This window comes from Dipodomys merriami, unplaced genomic scaffold (genome assembly GCF_024711535.1).
Source record: "Dipodomys merriami isolate MVZ:Mamm:240054 unplaced genomic scaffold, mDipMer1.0.p SCAF_50, whole genome shotgun sequence".
NCBI lineage: Eukaryota > Metazoa > Chordata > Mammalia > Rodentia > Heteromyidae > Dipodomys > Dipodomys merriami.
This window is the reverse complement of record NW_027206069.1, coordinates 10,733,732-10,761,691: the sequence shown is the minus strand read 5'-3', so window position 1 is coordinate 10,761,691 and position 27,960 is coordinate 10,733,732. Positions and strand designations below refer to the sequence as shown.

The 27,960-nt window shown below is 44.1% G+C and overlaps 1 protein-coding gene across 5 annotated transcripts in view; it reads left to right on the top strand.

Moving 5' to 3' along the window:
- The window catches only part of LOC138810523 (tyrosyl-DNA phosphodiesterase 1-like), a 68,141-nt gene extending 40,699 nt beyond the window's left edge, over positions 1-27,442 (top strand). For 3 of the 5 annotated variants that reach the window (XM_069997751.1, XM_069997750.1, XM_069997752.1), the window contains 3 exons: positions 8,840-8,942; positions 16,796-16,904; positions 25,918-27,441. In XM_069997751.1, coding sequence (XP_069853852.1) covers positions 8,840-8,942; positions 16,796-16,904; positions 25,918-25,991 — 286 coding nt within the window. In that variant the 3' untranslated portion in view covers positions 25,992-27,441. Of the gene's footprint in view, positions 1-8,839; positions 8,943-16,795; positions 16,905-25,917 lie in introns of those variants that run through there. The other 2 variants (XM_069997753.1, XM_069997754.1) reach the window with 2 other exon arrangements.
- The last annotated feature ends 518 nt before the right edge of the window (positions 27,443-27,960 follow it).

The following is a 27,960-nucleotide window of genomic DNA, read 5'->3' as shown; positions in this document are numbered from 1 at the left end:
AGGGTACTTGAGGTCTCTGTAACATTACTTGGTTGGGGTGCTGTTCTGGCCAATGTTAGTTGTTCAGCATCTTTGTGGTCTCCCCCTTAGATACCAGCTGCATTCCACTATATAGTTGTGACCACCAAAAATGTCTTCAGACATTGTCCAGTGTCCCCAGAGAGCAGGAGGCAAAAATCCCCAGTAGTTGAGAAAAATAAGAAATCTACCAAGGACCACTGGGTTGGCATTCACACAGACTGTGTGAGTGGAAATCAGACTAGAGAGACCTGACCAAGGAAGGGAAGCTGTGTGGGTGGATGATTCACATACTGTTTCAGAGGAGCTAGGGGCAGGGGCCATGCAGACGCCTGTGCTGCAGCACTTTCTGCTTTCCTGGTGACAATTCTAATGTCTACTTTAGCTAAATACCTTTGGAAAACCATATTTGACAGAGACTAAAAGCTAATGTGTGCCTATTACTGTTCATTTTTCATAAGAATAGTGAAGTTCCTCTCTTCTAATACCATATCTACTATTTTTTTTTCTGAAGATTAGCAAGTAGTTTCTTAGGTTGGCATTTAAAACCAAAAGGGATTGGCTGTTGCATACCCTTTCTGACTCCAAGAGGTGTCTGAGTAACAGGTTCTCTGCCCTGCCAGACGTTTTCTTGCACTGCTGTTAGGTTCTGGTGTTAGAATTAGCTATGTTAGAAAGGAATGCAGTGATTGGATTGAAGGAATATATGACAGCCCCAGAGTGCTTTAGAAAAGAAACTTGTATTTATAAGAGGATTAACTAGGAAACCATGGACGCAAGCAAATCAGATTTTTTTTTCCTACCTTACCTGGACTCAGAGTAATGGAAAATAAAGAAACTGCCATTGACATTGAATTTTGAGTTCTCCAAAGGCAGAAAATGGGTAAGATCAGATCTGGAGAGAGAGAGAACGAGTTGATACTTCAGCCCCCAAGTATATAAAGGCTAGATAGAGCCCTGAACTGATAGCAACCATCCACCTGGGCGTCTAGTAGAGGCAGACTGTGGGGAAAGTGCTTTTACATTTACTGTGTCTTGTGCTGAGCAGTGAGCTTCCTGGAGGCACAAGGCCTAAGCTCTAAATGTGGGCAGTGGAACACAAACAGGTTCAAGGCCAGCAGCTCCTGGGATTCAGGGAGCAGCAGCTCTGAGTTGAATGGATTCCAAATTTTCTTTCTTCTTGTGGAAGGATCATTTACATTTCTCCTGAGAATTTCGGCATTAATGTCTTTTACTCTGTTTTTTATTTGGCTAATGGTAATTTTCTTTTCATTTTAATAGCTCTGTGTATTTTATATAGCCTGTCACTTGGCAAAGACTGTTGTTTCATTTGTCTTTTCATTTTGGGTTCCTGATTTTATCTCATTAAATTTAGATTTAGGGTATAGTTAGGAAAAGCCGTCTATCCTGACTTTTCATAAATTTACCCTCATTTTCTTCTCGCTCTTCTTTCCAGTTAGATCTCTAGACCATTTATAATACTTCCTAATTTACATGTGAGATATAGACCAAATGTTCCTTTTTATATTTTATTTACTATTTATTTTTACCTTTTGATTTCCTATTTTTCTTTGCTTCTCCTTTTTGCTTCCATTGGTTCATCAGATTTTCATCATTCTTTTTTCTTCTATTAACTGAAAGAGCATAGTCAATTTCTCATAGTCAGTTTCCAAGAATTTAAAGTTGGTAGAGATGTGGCCAAAAGGGAATGCTACTACACTGTTGGTGGGAATGTAAACTTGATCAAACACTCTGGAAAGCAGTATGGAGGTTCCTCAAAAGACTAAACATAGAGCTCCCCTATGACCCACTCCTGGACCTTTACCCCAATGAACACAAATCAGGCTGCACTAAAGCCACCAGCACAATCATGTTCATTGCAGCATTGTTTACCATAGCTAAGATATGGAATCAATCCAGATGACCCTCAATGAATAAATAGATCAAGAAAATATTACACACACACACACACACACACACACACACACACACACACACACACACACACACACACACACACACGCATGCACGCACGCGCGTGCTTCCTTCAGAAAGAATGACATTACCCCATTTGTAAGGAAATGAAAAGACCTGGAAACAATATTAAGTGATGTAAGCCAGACCCAAAGAAACATATGCTGCAGAGTTTCCCTCATTTGTAATTATTAGAATGTGCCTTTAAATTTACAAGTAAACCCAATGGATAGTAAAAGACAAGAAAAAAAATTACACTTAGACATGACTAATTAAACAGCACTCTAAATATTCACACAGTGAGACCAAAGGAGGATATTCTTAGGAGAGGGTCACAGGACTCAGTAGCTATATGCATACGATGCTTATCAAAAGGAACTTCCAAGAAATGGAAACAAGTTTTTTTTATTGTACTGGTTTATTCCCTTTTGTCACTTTTTTTAAATTTCTATACCCTTTTCTTGCATGTAAGTTTATTTGATCTGGGGAGGTGAAGGGGTAGCACAGAAATGGCAGGACAAAGGGTGAACCAATTCATCAGTGATACTCACTAGATACTGGGAGAAAATGAGGGAGGGGGTGACACTTCTCAAAAAGAAATGTACTCATCACCTGGTTTATGTAACTGCAATCCCTCAGTACATCACCTTTGTAATAAAATGTTGTTTAAAAAAATTAACGTTATCTGGGCACTGGTGGCTCACACCTATAATCCTAGCTACTCAGGAGGCTGAGATATGAGGATCATGGTTCAAAGCCAACCCAGGTAAGAAAGTCCGTGAGACTCTTATCTCCAATAAACCACCAGAGAACTGGAAGTGGCACTGTGGCTCAAGTGGTAGAGCGATCACCTTGAGCTGAAGAGCTGAGGGACAGCGCCCAGGCCCAGAGTTCAAGCCCCACAACTGACAGAGAAAAAAAGAAATAACGTTAATAGATATTTTTCTCCTTTCCCAATCAGCCAAGAAATGTAGAGTTCTGATTCCAATTATCTTTATAACATTCTCCAGTGTTTGTGTTCCATCTTATTCTTAGACTTTCAAAGTTAATCATTGTCTTTATTATTCTCACAGAGTGGTTATTTGCAATTGCTTACAACTTTACTGATCTTTTTGCTTCCTTTTCTTCCTCACAGTTCTGTCCTTTCAAACAAGTTTGAACTTAAACTACATCCTCTATAGTTATTTCATTGAAGCCCTCTTCTTAGCACTAATATCTCTGGTTTCTAAATAAATAAATAAATAACAATGCCTTTGCCTCTCTTATTTTTGAGTGATAATTTAACTGGATTTGAGATACTATGTTGACAGTTATTTTCTCGCAGTTCTTTAAAGGATTTTTTTTTTCACTGACTTGAGGTTGGTTGTTGCTGTCAAAAGTTTCTATTTAATTGTTCCTTTATGAGAAATCTGGCTGTTTGCTGTGACAGCTTTTAAGATTTCCTTTATGTCTGGAGTTCTGTAGTCTAATCAGAATGGATAGATATGTGTGGGTCTCCTTTTATTTTATCTAAGCAGGATTGTTATACTTCTTCAGTCTGAAGTTTGGGTTTTTTAGCAGTTCACTAAAATTATCGCTATTTCATAGTAAATTGGTTCATTCTTTTTTTAACTTCTCTTTCATGAGTTTCATTAGATGCTAATTAGACCCTCTTTTCTATCTAATGTATCATATCTTCCATATCTTTCCATCTGTTTCTTTCTCCCTAATTTCTTCACATTTCCCTTCTACTTCTTTAGTTTTTAGTTGTGACTAAACATCATTGTATTTTTGTTTTGTTTTGTTTTGTTTTAGTAATTTTATTTTTCTAAGATACTATATGTTTCATTATTTAGATCTCAAATCAGAATCAGATTACCTGAGCTCAAATTCTTGCTCTGTCATTTACTATGTATGAAATCATATGCGAATCACCTCCATTTGTTTGTTTGTTTTCAGTCTGGTACACAGTGATAATAGCCTAGATATCTACGAGTTTAGAATGAGCATTAATAAAGTGATAGTAGTGAGAGGACTGACACAGCACCTGGCTGTGTGGTACTGTTGTGCTAATTGCTATTGTTATAAAATGTGGGGGTTTTCATGCCTTAGGGTTTTTTACTTTCAGAACACTTAAATATACTTTTTGTTAATTTACTAATTTGTCAATCATCTGGACATCTTGTGAGTTTAATCCTATTTTCTGTTGTCTTCTATTCATGATGGATTTAGTTCATTTTGTGTTTTGAATTTGGGGTGATAAGGATCTTTCATTAAGGCTTTACATACAAAAATTCTCTGTGACCTGAGGTAACCTCTGTCAGTGTGTTAATGTTATGACACAAGGTGGGGCATGTATGCTTTTACAATTGAGAGATCAGATGGAAGAAAAAGAATGTCCAGGGCTGGGAAGGTGGTTCAGTGGTAGAGTGCTTGCCTTGCATGCATAAGGCCCTGGGTTCGATTCCTCAGCACCACATAAGCAAAAAGAAAAAAGCCGGAAGTGGCGCTGTGGCTCAAGTGGTGGAGCGCTAGCCTTGAGCTGAAGAGCTGAGGGGCAGCGCCCAGGCCCAGAGTTCAGGCCCCATGACTGGACCCCCCCCCCCAAAAAAAAAGAATGTCCAGAGAGGGTGAAAACAGAAAGAAAGTCAAAGTATTACAGAAAATTATATGGAAGTCACATGCTTAAGCAAGATGAGGTCAAAGAAGTGTGGAGGTTTTAAATGACCAAGTGATTTCAAGTCAAGTCTTATATAGATTGATGTCTAAATGAGATTTGGGGGTTTTTTTGTTTTTGTTTTTTGTTGTGCTATGTTGTACTGGAGGTTATAGCCAATGTAATAGGACAAGAAAAATAAAAGGCAAAGGTTGTAAAGGAGGAAGTAAAACTATGTTTACAGATAACATGATTGTGAATCACCAAATCCTAAGGAATTTTAATAAAATGCCATCAATAGGCATCAGCTACCTAGATAAAACAATTTTAAGATAAATAACAAAGACTTCTGAAAAGTACACATAACACACTCCTGAAAGAAATTACAGAGACATGACAAAATTGGAAGGTTTGGTATTCTTGAAATATCCGTTGCTTTCAGAGTCATTGAGAGATTTCATTGAAGTCTCAGTCAAAAATCTCAGTGGGCATGTTTGCAAAAAATGCATTTAGAAATATGATATATTTATTTAGACTAGCCAAGACAGCTTTGAAGACCAAGCAATTCCACAGTTTACATGAGTATGCAAGCCAAGATGGCGTTGAAGAAGTGGGATGATAGTATTCTACTGGAGGTTATAGCCAACTCAGTAAGGCCAAAAAAAAGTGTGTGGGGGGGGTGGAACTTGCAGCAGGAAGAAATAAAACATATTTGTAGACTTATACATGACTTTCAGGATTCACTGTCAAAAATATGGAACTGTGTATTCATGAAAGAAACCTGTTAGTATGCAGAATAGACCAATAGATATGAAAATCAGATGTTTTTGAGAAGGGTATTAATGTAATGTGATGTTCCCATTAAATGGTGCTGAAGCAGAAACTAAGATTTAAAAAAAAAAATTATGAGCCCCTATCTCAGACAATGAATTTTAGCTCTGTGATACACTTAAATTTTAAAAAAAAATAAGCTAAAACTATAAAACTTTAGACTGAGAATATGCTCATGACTTTGAAGTAGGATGTAAAGTATTCTTGATGATAAAAGACTGATACATTTTGGGGGACTTCATGACTATCTTTAAAATTCAGTTCCTGAGAAGATAGTATTTTGTGATAAAAGAAGAAAAGTCTGAAGTAAGACCTTGTATTCAGAAGCTATAAAGTTAAAAATTGCAATTTGGGATAACTCCCTTCCTCTTCTCCCTCCCCTTCCCCCAAAGGAAAAAAGAAAAGCAAGAACTTCCAAACTATAAAAAGGATTGTTTAAACCAAGTCAAAAAACTTGGAAACAGTTGCAACATAATTGCTGGAGGCAGAGTAACCCAGTGTTCAAACATGGACCTATATCATATTCCCCATCACAAAGGGAAATTGAGGCAGTTGGAGTCAGGTGCTCAAGGAGGCCTGGGCAAAGGTGTGTAATTACAGAGGTACTCGAAATGGCAGAGGGAGAATTCAAGACAGATGTCATTGCAAATAGGACTCATGCAACCCCTTGGCCTTGAAAATGGAAAAACCAAAGCTCAAGCAAAATCAGGGAAAATCAAACAAACTTTTATCTAGATTCTCCAGAGGAAGTTTTCAAACCCTATTAAAACCTCGATTTTTTCATCTACCACAACCCATTTTGGACTCCTGATCTCTAGAAGGCAATGAATTTACATTTTTAGAGTAATAGTTAAGTACTGTTTATGCTGTATATCAAGGAAAAAGACATAATTTTTAAATAGATAGTTTACAGACTTACATATAGGTGGTTTATAGGTGTTTAAAATACTTAGCATCGCTCCAAATCAGAGAGATCCAATTTAAAGGAATACATTTGGTCTGTAGAATACAAAATCCTTCATACATAGTATTTACCCATCGTTCTCAAAGATCCAAGATAAGAGTAACTCATGTGTTTTTGGTGGCAATCTGAGTTGAAAAGATGCTTTAGAGGGAAATTCAACAGAACTTTTCAAATCAAAGCTTCTGTCTTTATGTACCCCACATACACACACACCTATCTTTAAAAAAAAAAATAATGAGACTATCTTTCCAGATCACTTGTACAACTTTATAGTCCATACAAAGGAACTGCCCAAGGCTAATACATCAAGACCTACAGCAGATGCAAACTGGAAGGGAATTTGCAGTGGCCGTGTGTTTGCAGAGAGTGTTCTGCTGTAGGGTTCTAGAAAGAGCTCGAGCAACAGTGACTAGAGTCCATCATTTCTTCCCCATCCCTTCCACCTCCTACCCCCGCTGCCAGGCTGGCCTTCAGCATCCAAAGCTCACAGAACAGACTGCATCTGCCAGGCTCTGTTTCCCAGTCCCAACGTTCCAGGATTTGGTGGCCCTAATCTCCATCAGTAAATCATTTCTGAATTCTTTGTGCAGCTGCTGTCTGGACTGTCACATTGCCCGTCGCAGAACCACACTCCCATAACCAGTCGTTCTTAGGCTTCATAGCTCTTCTAACAAAAGCTTCCCAGTGAATACAGTCAGTGGTTCTGACAGTGCTCAAACTGGCACTGACCACGGCAGCTGCCACCATCACCCAAGATGTGTGGGGTGTGGCCACAGAAATTGTTCTTCATAGCACCCCTCTCCCTTCTTATGCAGCTGTTTGCCTAGTGTGTTGTCACGAACATTGAGATAACCACCCTTCAGTGGCTAGGCTGAGCCACGTTTCCAGGATTCTCTTCCTTGTATGTTACTGACTATGATAGGCCCCAAGACAAATTCTTAGGGACATTTGGAGAGCAAATGTGAACCAGCTGTCACTGACAACACACACAAGCGGGCACATACCATCATGAGGCCCTGAGTGCTGGCTCACCCTGTCGGCATGAGCAGCAGCTGGGCCTCGTTCCCTTCCCAGGGTCCTCTACGGCCTCTCAAGCTCATGGGGGCTTCGCGTGGGTATACATGCAGCCCGGTGGTGAATGGCCTCTCAGCCTCCACGGCAGAGGTGACACACTGACATGGGTTTCTGTCTTCATGGACTCCAGTACATGCTGTAGTTCTTGCTCTCTCTCTGTCTTCCTCAGGCTCTGGCTGCCCTATGGAGCTCTAGCTTCAATGTCAGGACAAAGATAATAGTCCTAGACTGTTTAACTGGCTCCCACACTTACATAATGTCAAGTTCCTGTCGTGTGCACACATACATTTTATAGGTCACCTCCTAGCTCTGCCGTTCACACCTGTCCCCTCACAACCCCCTCATATCTACAAGCCACTATTTTTGTCATTCATAGTGTGGGCTGAGTTTCTGATGATCAGTAGAACTTGGGACATCTAGACTTCCATACCTCTGAAAATGCAAGGTAAATGCAAAACCTCACTTCTCTCCAGCAACAGAATACCACCATGGTGCTGCAAGGAGAAAGCAGTTCAACCCAAGAGGAGGCAGAAGAAAGATGAAGAACAAGAACAAGAAAATGAGTAGACAATAGGTCCTACATGGAGAACAGAGGCTGGAACTCCTGCGGAGTTCCCAGAGATCATGGTGTCACTGTGCCTCACAAAACACATTGGTGCTTTCGCTGCATGTACAGATAGACCGCCCACACTCTGAGCAGGCAGCCATAGAGTCTGGAATTACATTCCCCATCTTCCTGGCAGCCTCAGGCATCAGTGACTCAAAGTATTACTCAGAATGTAAAAAAAAAAAAATATTGCAAGGAATATTGATTCATCCCCTAGACAACCTACAAGTGGCTCTCAGTCCCTGAGTATTCAAGATAGAGATTTTGTTGTTTTGTTGTTAGCTTTGTTTTTGTTTTGTGTATGGTACTGGGAATCGAACTCATAGCCAGGCCCTGACCACACACACACACATACACACACACAGAGGAATATAGGACACTACAATATGTAATATAAGATAATACAATTTTATCTTAAATTTTACTGTGATACAAAATAAAACCAGAAATTCTGGGTACGTAAAGGTTATATAAAAGAAAGGGGTTTCAGGCATAAAGATGTCTAAGGAAAGATAATTGTTTTAATAGTTGCCCTCAGTGGGGCTTGGGGGGAGACATGAGGAGGTAAAGCTATCCCAAATTTTTAGCTATTAGATAAATCCCAAGGACTGTAGCACAGCAGGATTTAAAGTCCCTTCTCCAGCCTTGCCTCAATTCTGTGCCCTCACAGCTGTGTGAGCCTGACCCAAACTAAGATGCCAACTTCCTCAGCCTCTCTGTGTCTTTGTCTCCACAGTGCCAATCTGTCCAAGGCCGCCTGGGGAGCTCTGGAGAAGAACGGCGCCCAGCTGATGATTCGCTCCTACGAGCTCGGCGTCCTTTTCCTCCCTGCAGCGTTTGTAAGTTCACACTTATTTCCGGGTGGCCACGTGTGAAATGAATTGGACTTTTGGGTTCTTTTTCCTTAGTCTCAATGAGATCAGCAAGTAGCAGGGTTTGATGTCTAACGCAGAACCTGGGCTCTGTTTCTTTTTGATTTATTTATGTGTAATTATCTGTAAGTGGTTCTACAATGGAGTTTCAATTCAACATGTCAGTTTGTGAGGACAGTGAATCTAGATCAATGTCCCCCTTTCATCCTTCTCCCCTATCTCTCTTTACCACCGAGTCTGTGTTGATGAACTTCTTATAATCTTGTCTGGGTGTGGCAAGATGCCTACTTAGAGGTTGAGAAGTGACACTTGTGACAACATGATGTAAGATTCCCAAAAAATGGTCCAGCCAAGCACAAGATGTTTAGTTAGTGGCCAAAGGTAGTTGGGAGGCGGGAGGGCTTGGCAGGGGATTGCTAAAAGATATTGGATTAGGGTACAGGGAGAAGAGAGAGAAGAGCATTGCACTGGGAAAAGAATTGTCAGGAGTGAAGCTGGAAAGTAGAGAAGCATCGGACAAGGTCGCACATGCCCAGGAAGCCCTCGGGAAGGCAGCGTGTTGGAAGCACAGCCAGTCTGTCAGCCAGCTTAGAGGTTCACAGTTCTACAACCAGACATCAGGGTGTCTGGCTTGCACACAGGAATCAGGCTGTCCGAGCCATGTGTCTCATTAAACATTAGAATTAGAGATCCCTTCCCTGCGCTCCCCTGTACCTTTTCAACACTCTGGGTGCAAGCTTGTCTGTGGAATGCAGTCTGAACTGCCCACACAGTGAATGGTTAATACTCACCCCACTTTTCCTTTTGTATCCCTGGCTGTCCTCTCTGGGGCCAGCTCTGAGACCCGAGTATCTCACTGGCCCTTCAGAATCTTTCACCTTTATCACAGCTCCTGGGAGACAGTAAATTCCAGTGGGAGAATAGCAGTGTTCAGTAACTGGCTGTAGTTACAGCAGCTGGCGCTTTAACCTAGACTGAATTATATCTATGAGTCACAACACACATAACGGAATGCATCCCATGCACTCGTTTGGCATTTGTTGTCAGTATGTGCAAAATTCTCTTCACTCATAATTGCTCCTACCTCATTTCCAGTCATGCTCATGGTATAAGGAAAGAAATATTACTGCCCTTCTATGCCCTCCAGGCCCTTCTTACCTATGGGAACTAATTTTTAATTGCAGATAATTTCCCCCTTTATATTAGGAAAGGGCAATAGAGAAGAAAAGTGATCTCATGCTGGGCACAGGGTCCTTTTGGGAAAAGGAAAGATCACAGTAAAATAGAGATTGTACAGTTTATAAAGACCATCAAACGATAATATAGAGAGCATGGACTACCTTCTGTGCTGTGCCAAGAGACTCAAGAGCTAGGCCAGGAAGTTAATATTGACTAACAGCCCCACTTGAGATCATGAGTATATCTTTTTAAGTCTTTAATTAATAGATGTATCTAAAGCATTACAGGCCTGGCCCAGGAAGGACATTCATTGATTTTCTATTCTGTGTCTAGAAAGCTAAAGAGTGAAAGATTAAAAAGAATGAGAAGAAATGGATGAAATAAGGAAAGAGAAAGACAGTTAGTAGAACATTGTTATATTCCAATCAGCTAACTATAAGAGAAATTCCTTGTGTCGTTTCAGTGAATGGACTGTTCTCACCCATGCCTGTATGTATCAAATAAAATATATAAATTTGTGGTTTAGAAGAAATATACTATGAAGGGACCATTCTCTAACAGTCTGGGCCTTTCTTGACCTACAGAACCTAGCCTTTGGTTTTACAGTGGCCTCCTCTATACCACTGGTCAGCATCCATGAGACCACTGCCTAGACCCCAGCCATTTTCCCATTGCCTGGGTTGTCTGTGTTCTCCAGCGAATCACAAATGACTATGCAAAGTGCTGAAAGTCCCACCTACGAGCTAATGATCATAAAAGTCAGATATGATCATTAAGACAAGAAGCATCCAGAATGTGAGTTGAGGGCTAAGACATGAAGGAGATGTGAGCCTGAATAAGCAGAGGCTAGAGGCTAAGAGAAGCCTTTAAATGTGTTTTACAAAACAAGCACACAAAAGGAGAGAATTTAGAAAAGATTTTGGAGAAATACATGAAATCAACAGAATTGGTGAGGCTAGATGCGCATGGCTTACACCTATAATCCTAACTACTCAGGAGGCTGAGATCTCAAAATTGAAGTTTGAAGCCAGTCTTGAAGGAAAGTCCATGTGACGCTTACCTCCATTTTAACACCAAAAAGCCAGAAGTGGAACTGTGGCTCAAGTGGTGGAGTTCTAACCTTGAACAAAAAGGTCAGAGACAGTGCCCAGGTCCTGAACTCAAGGAAGAACCAAGGAACCAACAAAGGGATTATTAGGAGCTGATCTAGGACAGGCAGGGCCAGGCCAACTCCTAGAACCTGAGTAGTAGACAGACCTCTCTCTCTGATGTCTCCATTGACATCCCTAAGAGACCAGTTGCTCTGCACTTCATTTCAGTGACTTCTCGGGCTGAGGTCTGCCTTCCATGCCTCTGGGCCCTCCAGTGCATCTCTGCCAAAGCGCTCCTGTCTCCAGAGAAGGGAGGGTTATGGGAGTTCAAAAGCCACCCTGAAAATAGTGATGAAGAGTAAGCCAGGATCCTCATTCTCCTGAAAGACGGGGCCAAATGGAGGGAACAGGCACATGTTCCTCAGTTTGTGATGAGAACGGACTTGTGGCATGTGTGGGAGAAGAGGAAGCATGCATCTTCTGGGGAAACTGAGAAGGCTCTGCACAGAGATGATCTTTGACCTGGCTCTGGAGAGATGAGCACATGCTCAAGTCCACCGTTGGGTGAAGAGGCCTCCAGACAGACATAGCCATAGCCAGGCCAGTTTGTGCAAGAAGGAAGAAACAGTTCCCTCTGTCTGGAACAGGGAGGAAGTGGGCACAGGCCAGAAGAGATTGAAATCCTGATCTAAAGATTGGGCAGCAGCACTGGGGCTGAACTGTGCTCTACTTGGATAGTCAAAAGCCAGGTTTCTAAGGACAATTTGCAGAGAATTTCAACCTTTTAAATTATAACTAATGAGTATGACTTACTGTCAGGTACTTGAGCATATAGAACCTTGCCAGTATCATCAAAATCATTAATCATTTAAAACCATACTAGCCAAACAGTCTGATTACTCATGAATTACTATTGTCATTCATCTGGCTATCCTTTTTGAAGTGTATCAGCCTTGACAACTTTTTTTTGTGTGTGTTTGTATATGCTGATACTGGGGCTTGAACTCAGGGTCCGGGCACTGTCCCTTAGCTTTTTCACTCAAGGCTGATGCTTTTCGACTTGAGCCACATCTCCACTTCCCATTTGTTGCTGGTTCATTGGAGATAAAAGAGTCTCATAGACTTTTTCTGCCTGGGCTGGCTTCAAACTACAATCCTCAGGTCTCAGCCTCCTGAGTAGCTAAGATTACAGGTGTGTCTAGTCTTCTACCTCTGCAAACCTTGCACACAGCCATTAGGGACTCCTAGACTGATAGCCAGTACTTGGAGATGAGGGAGCCCTTGGCTTGGGGAGGAGAGAGCTTCCTGGGCCTCTCCTGCAGTGGTGGGCTCCCTCTTGTCTGTGGTCAGAATCAAAAATGTTTCAATCAGATCTCCAAATGTCAGAGCTCTACAAGACTTCAATCTTCAAGTCTCTACTTTTTCTCTTCCCTGTTGGGTCTCTTTCTTATGAAAGATGGTGTATGCTGGCTTCTTAGGCCAGTGGCTCTGGCTGGAAGAACTAATAACCATGTGTAAGAGCCACAGCAGAGAACCTCCAGAGAGAGGTCCTCTCCACACACCACCTCCACCCTCCTGCCTGCCTTCCCCCAGGCCCATTGGTTGGCCTCCCATCATTTCCCAGGAGGCCACATCTGGGCAGCAGTGTTTCTCACCGAATTTCTTAATAACCTGTTACATTATCCCACCAAGCAGCTAAGGACCATCCTCCCACTGCTCCACATCTGGTTGCCACATCCTACCCCTGCTTCCCTGTGTAGAATTTCATGATCTCTCTCTCTGGACTCGCTGGCCCATCCTTCCCCTTTTCCTCATCACAGGGCCTTGTTTCTGCCCACGTGTCCTGCTCTGTAGTCCACTGCCCCTCTCTCTCCAGTGGTTTCCTTAGCCCACAAGCTAACATTCACATTCCTTTGGTGACATTAGGGTCACTAAGAGCTGGAACAGCATGCCTCCTGCTTTCTCTTCCACCCTGCCTGTCTCCCACACTGCTGGACATTTTGATGAGTGTAGGCCATGGTCCACCAGCCCCTTGGAAATCGTGTGGTCTTAAGCTACTGTTCTTGGCCTTAGCTAGAGACTGAGGAACTTGGAAAGAGACAGAACATGAGAGCACACATTGGAGACAACCCAAGATTCAAAGGAAGGAACCCTGCAGGACAACTGGAAGATGCAAAGCCCTCAGGTCTGTCGGAGCCAGAATGACAGAGGAAACTGTTCAAGAGGGATCTGTGGTCAGAATGGATCAGTGTTCCGCAGAGGCTGCAGCTGATGGTGGCAGCACCTAAACCATGAGATCCAACCAGGTTAAATGTATAGGCAGAGGCTGATCCTCCATGCTTTCTGTCGCATCGGGGGTGTGTGTGTGTGTGTGTGTGTGTGTGTTTGTTCCTGTGTACCTGGCATCAGGGTGTGTCTGTGTGTCTGTGTACCTGTCCTGGGGCTTGAATTCAGGGCCTGGGTGCTGTCCCTGAGCTTTTGTGTTCAGAGCTAGCACTCTACCACTTGAGTCACAGCTCCACTTCTGGCTTTGGGGTGGTTCATTGGAGATGACTCTCTCAGGTTTGTCTGCCTAGGCTGGCTTCAAACCTTGATCCTCAGATCTTAGCCTCCTGAGAAGCTAGGATTACAGGCTTGAGCCACCAGCACCTGGCTCAGATCATAATCTGCATGTCACTTCCATGCTGTTGTTCACCGTGTCTTCCTCTTGGATGGTGCTCATATGCACTGCCCAGTGTGAGCCTGGTTGGCATGCCCTCCTCCATGAACTTTTCCTAAATCCTAGTTGAAAACCTGCAATGGAGGTTTTGTCCTTCCTGACAGTCATGCCTGTCTGTAACTTCCTTTCCGTGGCTCCTTCAGTCAAGTGTGTTCCTTCTGGGGAGCTTGGCTGTTGTCACTATTTTAGCTCAGGAACCATACTTCCTCACTTAGGGCTGTACCAGTGAGATGGCTTCTCAGACATGTGCCTCTAACAAGTCATCTACGTCCGTGACGGATCAGAGCATGCCTTTCGTGCGTTTTCAGTGGTGGAGCTGAGAGATAATGAATGCTTTGGCTCCCAAGCTGAGCAGGGGAAAGCCAGCAATTTCTCCTGGGTGATACGTGTCCACCCTCTCACCTGGTGTTTTATAAATGTATTGTCTCCAGTGTCTTTTAAGTAGCAGTGCTAGGAGGGTGCCTTCCTCTGTTTAGTGAAATGCCAAACCATACCACTGTGATATATAAATAATGATAATTAGGAGACAGCCTCAAATGATTTGACATTCAGATTGAAGGGAAAAGTGGTACTTTTTTTAATACCCTAGAATTTAGATCAGAAATTATATTCAGGGGATAAAAAAGCGTATTGGATCCTTTCAGATATCAGTGGTTCAAGCCTTCTCGTGTCACACGTCAGGGTGTCAGGTCTGGACTATCAAGAATCTTCTGTGACTGAGATGCAGTTGACAATAGCAATGAAGCTAGGAGCTAAAGAAGAATAGATGACTGCTCCATAGAAATAGGCATCGTGGGTATCAATACCCCTTCCCAGCCTCTAACCACTTCTGTACCAGGAATTGCAGAGTTCTGACTCACCCCAGCTTGTCCCATCTTCATGTTGCCTCTGACATTTACAGTTTCTTTCATGGCCCTGGTTCCTGGTGGTGAATGTGAGACTATTTGTTTGTTTAGTGGAAAGAGCATAGAAACAAGAACTGGGAAGACACAGTTCTGTCACTGGCTTTGCTGCTTTCTATGCTGTGTGGCCCTGGGCCTCTATCAAACCTCCAGGTTTGTTTCTTCTATAAAGCAGGAGCTACATCACAGATCACCCCCTGAATGTGCTCACAGTTATGCTAGTTTGCTTCCTGGAATCCTTACATATAGCAGTCATTGTTCTGAATAAACAAATGCATCTTCCCATGAGCCCTGTGCATTAGACTCTGTGGTTATCTTCATTTAATAGATGAGGAAAAGAAAGCCCAGAGAGGTTAAGTAACTTGGCTCACTAGCAAGTAAATGATGTACAAAAGCAAGAGATAAGAGTTTCCTCGTGTCAATCCAGCATGCGTTGGGGTAGGATGTGAAGAATCCAGACTGCTTAGGAGGAAGGGAAGGCTAGGCAGCCCCCACGGAGTGTGGGAGGTGTAGGGAAGAGGTCCTGTTTCCTATCTAAGGCCCCAGAATTCTCAGTCTCCAAGTCCAGTTCTCTGCCTGACCCTCACATGCCTCTGTTTATTTCTTTCAGTCAGTCACTTTCAAATCCATGTCTTTTAATTTGCATCAGCACCACTACCATCCAGCATCACCTCACTTTGTAACTAATCTTGTATAATTCTAAGACTTAGACTTACATTCTGTCACACTTGGTTCCCTGTCTCTAGATATTACAGTCTGCCTTGCTAGAGAGGCGGGTCTTCCAAAGCCTTCTGCAGCTCCTCACTGGGTGCTGACTCAAGGTCAGAGTTTGTTAGGTTTAGCAAATTGGCCACTGCGAGGGGTTAGTGAGGCAGAAATTACAGGGTTGCAAGAAATAGGTGTGATCACCATCGGTTCTGGGGGCTCTTTTATTCAGCTTCAGAAATGATAAGAATGAAAGCATGAATGAATAAAGGCATGGATGCTACTATCAGCTGTTTACCAAGCTTAGTAATTTCTAGTATGTCAGAGCAATGGCTAGAAGTCAGATTGTCTGAAGTCAGGGGACAGTAAGTTCCTGTGTGTGCTCCTGCATGGTGCCTATGATCAACCTCCCCTCTCCGAGTTACATAATTCTGGGGGCTTAAGAACTCCTGTTCTTTTTGTGGCTCCCAGCATTGTAGGGTGTGAAGGTATTATGGTCCTCTGGGCGGATCTGTGTTTGGGTGGATGTACAGACATGATGGGAGACAATGGGACAGACCAAGAAGCAGTGCAACAGGATGACCCAGAAGGGCCCAGAAAGATGCCCAAGTTGGGGCTTGGGAGAGGAGACAGCTCTGACAGGGTTAGCGCCTGCACTGCACATGCCTGATGAGAGACGGAGGGAAGTGTGCACACATTAGCCGAGATGGAGACTTCCCTCCCTAAGATTAAAACCTTGTTCTGGAGTTCTTGGAATAAACCTTCCATTTTGGTTGGTCTGAAAGAATTTTCATTTTTAGAGTCCTACCACATTATATTGGAACACTTTTATTATACATGAAAGCAACTTTTACTTCTTACTCCAGAGCAAGCAGTCGGTTACTATAGCAATATCCAAAGTATTTGGAGGTATTTTTATTCGGTGAGTCCTACAGACTCGCTGCCAACTGTACACAGCTTTCAGTAGAACTGGCTTATCATATCCAACATTGTTTCTCTGTTGCCTTTGTTAAACTCTTGCAAACTTTTCTATAAACCTCTCACACTTTTAGGAAAGAAAGCGATTTTGAGGGTTTTGCCTGTGGAACATTGAAAATAGCTCTGAAGTCATTCGACTTTGTAGAGGTCATAAAGACATGATTGCTCCTTGGGATCTTCTGGGGATTGTTTGTTTGGTGTCAGGAAATGGTGTTCAATCATAGGCCCCTCTCTGTGTGTCTTCAGGGCCTGGACAGCTTCAAAGTAAAGGAGAAATTCTTCTCTGGAAGCCGGGAGCCAACGGCTCCCTTTCCTGTACCATATGACCTGCCCCCGGAACTGTATGGGAGTAAAGGTGAGATGGGGAGAGGGGACAAGGGAGGTTGTGCCCCAGTGCAACAAATAGCTGGGAGACCCCACTCTTCTTATGGAGCCCACTGGAGGCTCAGGTTTCTAGTGGCCTCTTTGCCACTGTATCTGGGATCACAGAAACCCCTTGGCAATTTTAGACTTGTTGAGAATCCCAAGGAGCTTATATTTGCAAGAATTCTTGATGTTTACTCTGATAGAGGGTTCTTTTTACTTTGTGCTAGTACTGGAGCTTGAATGCTGAACCTTGAACGCTTGTCTGCTCAAGGCTCCATGCTCTACCACTTAAGCCACAGCTCCACTTCCAGTTTTTTGCTGGTTAATTGGCAGAGTCTCTTGGCTTGGTCTGCCTGGGCAGGCTCCAAATCACTACCCTCAGATCTTAGCCTTCCGAGTAACTAGAATTACAAGCTTGAGCTCCTGGCACCCAAATACATTAGAAATTAAAACTAAGAAACATTTAGATGTTTATTGACTTTTTTAAATCCATTATAACATTCTAGGAACCATTCCCAAAATTAAAAACTGGAAAAAGCCAGGGATGTGGCATTATTTAGTGCTTCCCCATGCCTCTTGACCACACCGTCATAGCAACCCGCTGGCCTGCCACAGCTGCTCCCACTCAGCCCCGATGACGTCACATCACATCACCTGACCTCTGCTCCCTGAACAGACATGCACATGAAAACAACAGCATGATGCGTCCTCTCATCTTGAAATAGTTTTTTTTTTTTGACTCACAGACGGCCCCTCCAAGGGACGTTGGATTGTGACTTTGCTAGGGGCAGTGACCAAGTATGTTTCTAGATAAAATAGTCCAGTGGAATATCATGGCAGGTGTCCTCAGAGCCAGGCTTTGTGGCTTTGACATGGGTCCAAGAAGTAGAGCTGTACCTGAAATAGAGCACCCGCCCTGAGCAAAAGAAACTACGTAATAATGCAAAACCCAGGAGAACTGGCACACAGAGAGAGAAAAAGAGAGAGAGAGAGACTCTGAACCTACAGATATTATAATAGCTACAGTATAATATGCATACATGCTAAATCTGAACAGAAGATGTTCTTTTCTTTCTTCCTTTTTATTTTTGTGCCAGTACTAGGGCTTGACCTTGAGGACTAAGTGCTGTTCCTGAGCTCTTTTGTTCAAGAAAAGCACTCTACCACTTGAGCCACAGCTCCATTTTCACCTTTTGTGGTTAATAAGAGTTTCATGGACTTTCCTGCCCAGGGTAGTTTCAAACTGTAACTCTCAGATCTCAGCCTCCTGAGTAGCTAGGATTACAGGCATGAGCCATAGGCACCCAGCTAGGATGTTTTGATTGAGGTTTCACATCAATTTCTTATCAGGGCTGGCCCTGTCTGGAAAGCCCTTTCTTCATTAGACACTGCTGGCTGGGCCCTGGCAACTTCCTTGTCCTTACTCACACTTTTAGGCTCTCTTGGTGAACCAAACTTCCTCTTCTGGTGGCCCCATTTCTTTCTAGATCGTGTTGCTATGTAGGACCAAAGCTTATCCTGTCTCCACTGCCCATGTGCCGTCCACTGCCTGCAGGTGACTTTGCTCTTTCTGATGGCTAACAAGGTACCTCTCCTCCAGTGCAGCCAGTTGTGTATGCCCATACATAGCCCTTTCTACTAGCAAAGCTACGTTGTGTTCGATAGAATTTATGAGCACCCTCCTGCCACTACAACATTGAGAAAGGAGAAGCCCACTTTAAAACTAGACCTTGTTCACGTGCCAGCTCCACAGAGTTCCAAGTTGGGCCTTGGGCAGCTCATTGCTTTCTCCAGCCCTTCCTGTCCCCATTCACAAAATAAGGAAGTATGCGTGCCTTCTTTACAGGGTCATTGGAAAGACCAAAGGCTTGGCAGTGTCTAGCTGAGAGTTAGCCTTAGTTGCTTTTATGATCATTGTTCTTTTATGATGTCTGATGCAATTCCTGACACATAATAGACAGTGAATTCGTTTGAATGCCTTCTCTTTTCCATTGGTGACCAGTGATTTTCATCCTAGCCCTCAGGAGGCTGAGGCAGCCCAGGCAACCAAGTGGGAGCTTGTCTAGTCTAAAACTTCCTGTTCCCTCCTCTTTCTGTTCCGCTTTTTGTCTACTCTCCCTTTCTCTGTTCTTTAGGTTCCTTCTTTTCCTATTAACCCAGGTTCTTCTGAGTAGCCATAGCAGAGGTGAGGCCTGCTGTGATGGCCTGGGCAATCCTGTGGTGTGGGACCCTGGTCTTTACACCCCCTGCCAAGATGGAAGACATTGAAGGCCCTTTAAAGTACCCCGAGGTCCCTTCCCCTCCAGTAGATAAAGCACTGTCAAGAACTCAAAATCTACCACTGGACCTTAGACCACGGAAAGATAAATCTTTAATTTGACCCGCAAGCAGAGTGCCATTAACTGATTGTGGTGGTGGTGTTCTTTCTTTGAAAGATACATACAAGAAGAATGGGAGCATCTTAATTTTTATCAGTTCTCTTTTCTATCTTGCTCCAGTACATAATTCAAAATGTAGGTGACGCCTGTGACTCAGTTATCACCATTTAAAACAGAACCAATCTCCAGGGAACTGTGTAGACCATAGCAAGGCGATTACCAAATTAGAGGAAAGTGAGTGGGGAGGAACACTTGAAAGCACTTCATCATAAAAGCGATTTCCAAACCAGGACAGCACTTAAAAGATCTTATTCAGTATTTCCTTAACCTGAAGACTACACAAAAAGCTTAGTCAAGAAATCCACTGCTATGAAAAGTTAGAGCCAGATATACCTGGAAAGTGCAAGGTAAATTAAATAGGTTTAATTAGATAGCCGACAAAGAGAATATCACATGATATTTGGGCAGGAAGGTAAGTTTATTTTACTCCGAACTGCCTGCCCCCTCACCCCCCCATCCCCCACCCCCTTCCAACCCCCCCCCACCTGGTGGAGACCACATGGTCACAGGGACTACATACCCCAGTGCTGGATTTATCTAGGCCAGGGACAGGAAGAGGTGTGGCCACACTAGATCCTGAAGTGACCTCGGGGCCTGGGTCCCTCCTATGGTCAGATGGGAGGCGTGACCAGGGGTGGGCTAGAATGTGACCTAGCAGGAAGGGGAGGTGACTGTTTCCAGTTGTGCCAGTTACCTAGGTAACACAGATACTGAGCAGAAACTTAGCCATGGGGTAGGGAGGTATCTGCACCAGGCCTGCTTGGCCCAGGTCAGAAAATGGTCAGTTAAAATGAAGCAAAAACTAAGACTCTCCTACTGGGCTCCCCTGCTGTATGCACTGGTTGCTGTTTATGGGTTCTCTCCACAGACACATACTGAGCACCTACTGTAAGCAGCCATGGCGGCCTTGAATATAACAGTGAACCAGACGGGCACAGGTCTTTGCCCACATCAAGTTTAGGTTACTCTTTTGAAAAGTTGTGCCAAGCCATATCCAAGTTAGCAGCCCTTCCCTGTGCTAAGGATGGACCTGGACCAGTCACAGGCTAGATGGGCCTCTGCCACCGACCCTCTGGCTCCTGGAAAGCAGGCTCCCCAGCGTTCACACTTCCTAGGTGGCTAGTATTACAGGTATAAGCCACCAGCACACACTTATTTCAAATGTTTTCCCAGTGTAAGTGGCTGACCTAGACATGTTGGTGTCTATCTGTAATCCCATCTACTCAAGAGGATTGAGGTTTCAGGCCAGCTCAGGCAAAACATTAGCAGGACCTCATCGTAACAACAACAAAGAGCCAGCGTGGTTGGGCACACTTGTCATCCCAGCTGTGACAGAAGTATAATTACATAGGAGGATCACAATCCAGGCCAAATAAAACCAAAACACTGGAGATCCTATCTAGAAACTCACTTAAGCAAAAAGTTTGTGGTACGGTTCAAATGGTAGAGGTAGAACAACTGCCTAGTAAGTGTGAGGCCCTAAGCTCAAACTCCAGTACCACCAAAAATAGATTAAAAACATTTTTAAAACTTTCTTAATTTTTTTTGTCAGGGCCTGAACGCTGTCCCTGAGCTCTTCAGCTCAAGGCTAGCACTCTACCACTTGAGCCATAGCACCACTTCTGTTTTTTGGTGGTTAATTGGAGACAAGAGTCTCTCGGACTTTCCTGCCTGGTCTGGCTTTGAACCATGATCCTCAGACTTAGCCTCCTGAGTAGCTAGGATTACAGGCATGAGCCACCGGTGCCTAGCTAAATTTTTTTTTTAATTTAAAACTTTAAAAAAAATTTTAAGTGGTAGAACCAGGCTGATAAAACTTAAGGTTAGTAGAAAGACTCCTTCAAACCTTCTTGGCACATGAGGTAGGCCTGATACACATAGAGATACCTATAAAGGAGTGCATCAAACCTAAACTGCTTTAAGCATCTGACCATTCTCCAGTTATCTGACTGACTTACAATGGTCCCTCACACTCAGAACAGCCAAGTGAACTTCAGTCTAGATGGACAGAACTGCATAGCGTGGTCCAGATTATAGTTTTCTAAGAGAGACAAGGTTGATTCAGTTATCCTTCCATATAAAATGAGGAAGAAGTTGAAGTTACTTAAAATTGCTACATTTTATTTTTTAAGGATTTGATTTGGAAAGATCCAGAATGAGGGTTTTTTTTTTAAATGAGGCAACCTAAAACATTTTTTTTTTAGATTGATTTTGGTCCTTTCCCTTTCTGTTTTGGTTCTACATATATATAACAGGCTGGAGTAAGCTCTTGGCTCAGCTTTTAGGACTTTATAATCAGGAATCTTAAGGAAATAATTTATTCAATTCCCTGAAAATAAGTAAGTGCTCATTTTGAGCTTGCTGCATTCTGGTCCACATTAATAGTGTAGTTCTTTATAGAGAAGGGTTCAAATGACCCTGATATTGAAATTATAAATAATTGTGTACTTTTGCTAAGTTGATAAACCAGAGTAGCATGTTTTAGAACTTTCCTTTGTATTTCAAGTTGGAGTGTTACACATTCCTTGTTTTTAAAGTAGGTTTAAGCACAATGGAACTTTTTCTTTTCTGGTACTGGGGTTTGAACTCAAGGCCTCACACTTGTTTAGGCAGGTACTCTACCACTTGAGCCATGCCATCAACCCTATTTGGAACTCAGATAGGGGTCTCTTTATTTGTGGACTATTTTTGTTTGGGGGCTTTTGTTTGTTTGCCAGGCAAGCCTGGACCACAATCCTAATATTTACATTTCCCACAAGCTGGATGGCAGGGGTCACCACCACACCCAGCTTTTTTTCTTGACATTGAGATTCTCAATGAGAATCTCACCATCTTTTTCTCTCCATCTCCCCCTCCCTTGTGGTAAGGGCTGCAGTTGTACACCACTGCATGGAGCACACCTCCCAGGCTAATGAGCTTATCTCTTTAGGATGGCCCACCCCCATCCCAGACTGCTCTTGTCAAATGTAAGGAAAGTATTAAAAGTGATTGCTCAAGCCGAGTGCTGGTGGCTCACGCCTGTAATGCTAGCTACTCAGGAGGTTGAGATCTGAGGGTCGCAGTTCAAAGCCAGCCCAGGCAGGAAAGTCTGTGAGACTCTGATCTCCAATTAATCACCAGAAACCCAGAAGTGGTGCTGTGGCTCAAGTGGTAGAACACTAGCCTTGAGCTGAAGAGCTGAGGGACAGCACTCAGGCCCAGGGTTCAAGCTCCACAACAGACCAAAAAAAAAAAAAAAGTGATTACTCAGGTGACAGACAGTAGCTTCTGGTTGCTAAATAGAACAAGAGTTTGTACTTTAGACCAACCTGATTGTTTAAAACAAACAACAACAACAAAACCCTGTTAAGGCCTACAGGGTACATAGGCTGCTAACAGCTCACGCTCTGTGAGTCGAGAGGAGGCAGTAATTATAATTTCAGCTAATACCCATAAAGTGTTTTCTATGTAGTGGAGCTGAGAGCTTGTGACACGAATTAATTTCTTGTGTCCTCCCAATCCGAAAATATACTGTAGTACAACCCCTGATTTCTAGATGCAGAAACTAAAATGCTCAGGTTAACTTGATCCAGGGTCCCACAGGCAGGCTCTGGCCTCCACATCCCTTCTGCCATGATCCTTTTCTCCCTCCCCTTGGAGGGCTAAGTCCTAGAGTTAGGAGAGGTATAAGATATTCTTATTCAACCACAGGAAGATGGTACAGAAATCAGAACCCTGCAGGCTGCCAGCCTGAGCCCTGCCATGACTAAGAGGCCTTGCTCCTCAGCCACATCTTGCTTCTCATTCCTCTTCCTACTCTCTCCTCTCCATGAAAGCTGTACTCTGCACTACTACCATGCAGATGTGGCCATGTTCTCTCCTGCTAATTCCTGCCATCTAGTCTAGGGCACGGGGCGGGGGGAGGGGGGGAGAAGACACAGTGTTTTATTCCCTCTAGCCTCTGATCCTGAACTCTGGTTGCACCAAGATCACCTTTGGAATGTCATCCAAACACATACTGCCAGCCCCCAGCCCAGACCTGCAGAGGAGACATCGTTTCTGGACATGGGTCCTAGGAAAAACCACATCACAACCAGCCGTGTGCTGTCCCCCTGGTCTGTCTTCCTGGGCTATAAGCACCTCTCCCCTCTCTATCTTTGCACCTAGCAAAGTCCTGGCATTAGCCAGCACTGAACAAATACTTCAGATGTGTAACTAGATTGCAAGGTGAGCTTTTCTCTCAAGGGACCATTTAGGTGGATTGCTTACACTAGCTTTCCCTCAAGCCAGTGGTCACAGTAGAACTACAGCCACCTCTTCTCCAGGCAGCCATTTCCTAGCTTTCCCTGCGGGGGAAGGGGTGGACTTTGTGCCTTATTTTGTGGGAAAGGAGTGAGTGCCATGGTGATCTTGAAGTTTTAAGCAGGCTGGTAAACATCTGGATCACAGATCTACATTCCTGATAAACAGACCTAATAGCTCTCATACCCCAGGAATCAGGGTGTCCACTGAGATTTACAGTGGAGGAGAAAAAAAGTGGCCTAGCAAACACAGGGGGAAGTGAAATCCAAGTTCTTTTTTTTTTTTTTTTTTTTTGGTCTGGTTGTGGGGCCTGAACTCTGGGGCTAGGTGCTGTCCTTCAGCTCTTCCACTCAAGGCTAGCACTCTACCGCTTGAGCCACAGCGCCACTTCCGGCTTTTTCTGCTTATGTGGTGCTGAGGAATTGAACCCAGGGCCTCATGCATGCAAGGCAAGCACTTTACCACTGAGCCACCTTCCCAGCCCGTAAAATCCAACTTCTTTGGCCTGGCCACTGCTCTGCCCCCCCCCTCTCCCCCATCCTGTTATGAACCAAGCCCTCAGCAAGTTTGCTAAGTTAATGGAAAGGAGTTGGGTTTCTTGCTCTCAAGTCTTCCCAAGGCCAGTGACTAGTAACAGATTTCTGATAAGTTGTTGCCATCTTTGCAGCTCCCCACCCCACATCCTGAGGCCTGCTGCTATGCACAGATTGCTCTGATCTCATTTTCCACACAAGCCGAGGCAGAGGCTCCCCAAGGGGACAGAAACTGACACCATTGTTTGTCCTCTAAGCTCCATTGTCTTAGTGGATAGATTGATTTGATTTTATTTTGTCATGGGTCTTGAACTCTAGGCCTGGGCACTGTCCCTCAGCTCTTCAGCTCAAGGCTAGTGCTCTACCACTGGAGCCACAGCGCCACTTTGGGTTTTCTGGTTAATTGGAGATAAGAGTCTCACAGACTTTCCTGCCCAGGCTGGCTTTGAACCTTGATCCTCAGAACTCGACCTCCTGAGTAGCTAGGATTACAGGCGTGAGCCACCAGTGCCCAGTAGGGTTTTCTCTTACTGGCTGAGTCTTGCGGCAATGATGTTGAGAGTGTTTTTGTTTTAACTTCTGAAGCATCCATTAAACAGAGGGAAGACAAGCTCCCATTTAGGGAGCTCCCACAATGAGCCAAGGGTATTCACATATTCTCATTTATGCCACATGTCTCACAGAGGAACCTCGGGCCAGAACCTAAATGCTTCCCTGAGGTGCTCAGAGGGATGGAGGTGGGATTTGAACACGAGTCCTTTAACAGCACAAAGCATTCCATGAGTGTAACTTCATTACATATGAGCTGCTGAGAGCAGAGACATGGACCTTGACTATGAAGCTGTCACTGCTGCTTGTTCATTCGTTCATTCGTCCTCCCTCCGTTTCTTCCTTCCATCCTTCCTTCTTCCTTTTTTCTTTCCCTTTCTTTTTTTCTTTCCCTGCCTTTCTTCCTTTCTTTTTTCTTTTTCTTTCTTTTCCTTTTTTTCTTTCTTTCCCTTCCTTCCTTCCCTCTTCTTTTTTTCTTTCTTTCTTTCTTTTTCTTGCTTTTCTCTTTCCTGCTTGCTTGCTTGCTTTGTTTTGGTGCCCAGCCTGAGGTTTGAACTCAGAGCCTGGGTGTTGTCCCTGCCTCTGGAACTACTTCCATCTTTTTTTAATGTGATGATGATGATGATGATGTAATTGTGCAAAAGGATTACAGTTCCATAAGTCACCCCCATGAAACATGTTTCCACTTCCTGGCATTCATTCTGATAATCAGCTTTTTCCTGGTTAATTGGCGATAAGAATCTCACAGATTTTGCTGCCTCAGCTGGCTTCTAACCAAGGATCCTCAGTTCTCAGTCTCTGCGTAGGAAGGATTACAGGCATGAGCTACCAGCACCCAGCTTGTTGCTATCCGAAGCTTCCTAAAAGAAGCAAGGAATAGCCGTCCTCTGTTGGGTGTAGGCACAGTGTCTTGCACGCTACATGGATCGCTCTCATTTATTCCTCATGACAGCTCCTTGGCAAGGCACAGACTGGTAGAGGGATTTGCCAGTGTGGCAGTGCCAAGACTCACCTAGGTTTCTACTGGTCTGCTGCCTCATGCTCATATAACCCTGTCTCCTAGCATGAGCTCTTATGAAAGTTGTCTGCAGGTGTTTGATTCAGAGAACATGCTGCCTGGCTACGTAGAGATTGGAGCACACAGAGTGAAGGCTGCATGATTCTGTTCAAATCAAGATTATGCCATGTGCTCTTTCCCCAGATCGGCCATGGATCTGGAATATTCCTTACGTCAAAGCACCAGACACACACGGGAACATGTGGGTACCCTCCTGATGTCCAGCGCTGTGAGGTCAGGCGAGGCTGAGCCCTCGCCCCGGGCATGGAAGAACGTCCAGAACACTGCACATTGTTCTCACTGGATCTTCACCTCCCCTAAAAGTCCTATTTGCACCCACAAAACTGTTTGCAAAGGTCACTCGGGAACAGAGATGTCAGTTGTGCTTTTAATGGTTCATTCTCAACATTCTCACTGAAAATAAGTGTTATTTTCTTAATTTCTTTTTCTCTGCTTTGGAGAATAAGCTATTAAACTGCATCGAGTTAAGAAATGTGTGCGGATGTGACATGAAACCATCCTCAGGGTGGTGAAGATGCCATAATAGCTGTTCTGGACTGGAGCTCGACCTTGACCTTGACCTTGACCTTGTGCTTGGTGCCTCCACTGGTCTCTATGCAGCCATTGACGGAATGTGTCAGAGAAAGAATGTGATCCTTGGTTCCTTCCACCTCGCAGCCTCCTGCGTGTGTCTCCTAGGGGTTTCGGGACGTTTCTGTGGATGTTCATATCCCTGGATGAGCTGCTTCCATCTCCTGAAGCTCACCTAGCTTTCAGCCTCAGCTTCTCAAAGTTCTCATCCCTATCAGGCACCCTGCCCTGCTTCCTGTTTATGGATGGTCCCGTCCGACCCCACCCCTGTCATTTTCCCAGCCCTTCCCCACACTGATAGATACCTCCCTCCAGCCCCAGAAATTTCCAGAAAAGACAGATCAGAGTCATACAAGAAGCACATAAGCATTTTACTTGAAAGAAATCCTAAAAGGTGACTTGATTTTGTAAGAAACTTAAGGCTTAGGCTTCCTGGCCCCCAGTGAATGTACCAGGACTAAGAAATCATAGAGGAAGCTAGAGCATTCTGCTCTGGCTATAGCAGCCCTCAGGCTGAGCGGCTGTCCACTGCCCAGCCAGGTGACCACAGGGATTGTAGCAAAGAAACAGAATCCATGGAGGAGGGCACTGTGTGGCCTGAGCTGTCAGTGTCTCTGCACCTCTGCCTTGTGGCTGCTGGACAGGGTAGTGGTACACACTAGCAAGGGTAATGCGAGCCACTTACACATCCAGTGTGCATGCATGCTGGGCACACATACGAGCTGCCACTGGTGCTGCTGGAGCTCACTCACCAGGGGTCCTCCTGATCTTGCTGCTCCTTTACACAGATCAATCTCCCCTGCCACACTCCTGTACCCAGCAAAACCGTGCAGGTCCGCCCGGGCAGAGGCTCTGGAAACAAGGCTGGGTGAAGAACACATGAAGGCTGTTTCAGGGGCTGAGACCCAGGAATGAGACCAGGGCTGGAGCAAACGTCTCCTGAAGCAGGACAGCCCTTCTGTCCTGAGCCCCCATCTCCTCCCTCTCAGGCCTCATACAAACACTATGCAGTGCCTTTTTCATGCCTTCTGATAAATAAAACACACAAAAGCTTCAACCTCTTGCTTCTTTGTAGACTGTCAACAAAGACTGATCTGCGTGTGTATTTCTACATGTGGACAAAAGGAATTCCTGTCCTTTTTTCCATTAAATGGGGGGATGCTGTGTTCTTTGGCAGTGCCCCCTGCCATCCTGTTATTGAGGTGGATGTGGGAACCTCAAGTCTAAACGAGTTTTTTTCACACCAGATAATGAGTTGCCACCAGACCTGCTGAATGATTGACAGCTGCAGAGACCGGAGGAATGCTGAAGCGGGAAGACTTCATGTCTCCCCATTCCTCACGGAGCCCCACAGGGAGGAAAATGGCCTGACACCTGGGGTGAGGGAGGAAGATCAACTTCTAACTTACTTATTGAACATATTCCTGAGGAATCTGTATGTTAGTTTTGTTGATATAAGTCAACCTTGAAGTTCACTGGATTGGGAGGCTGAATATCTCCACATTTTCTTGAGTTCTACCTATAGTTCAGTTCCAGTGCTAAAGTGTTTTATACTTAATCTTCACATTTACCTTCTCTTGCTTGCTTGCTTCCTTC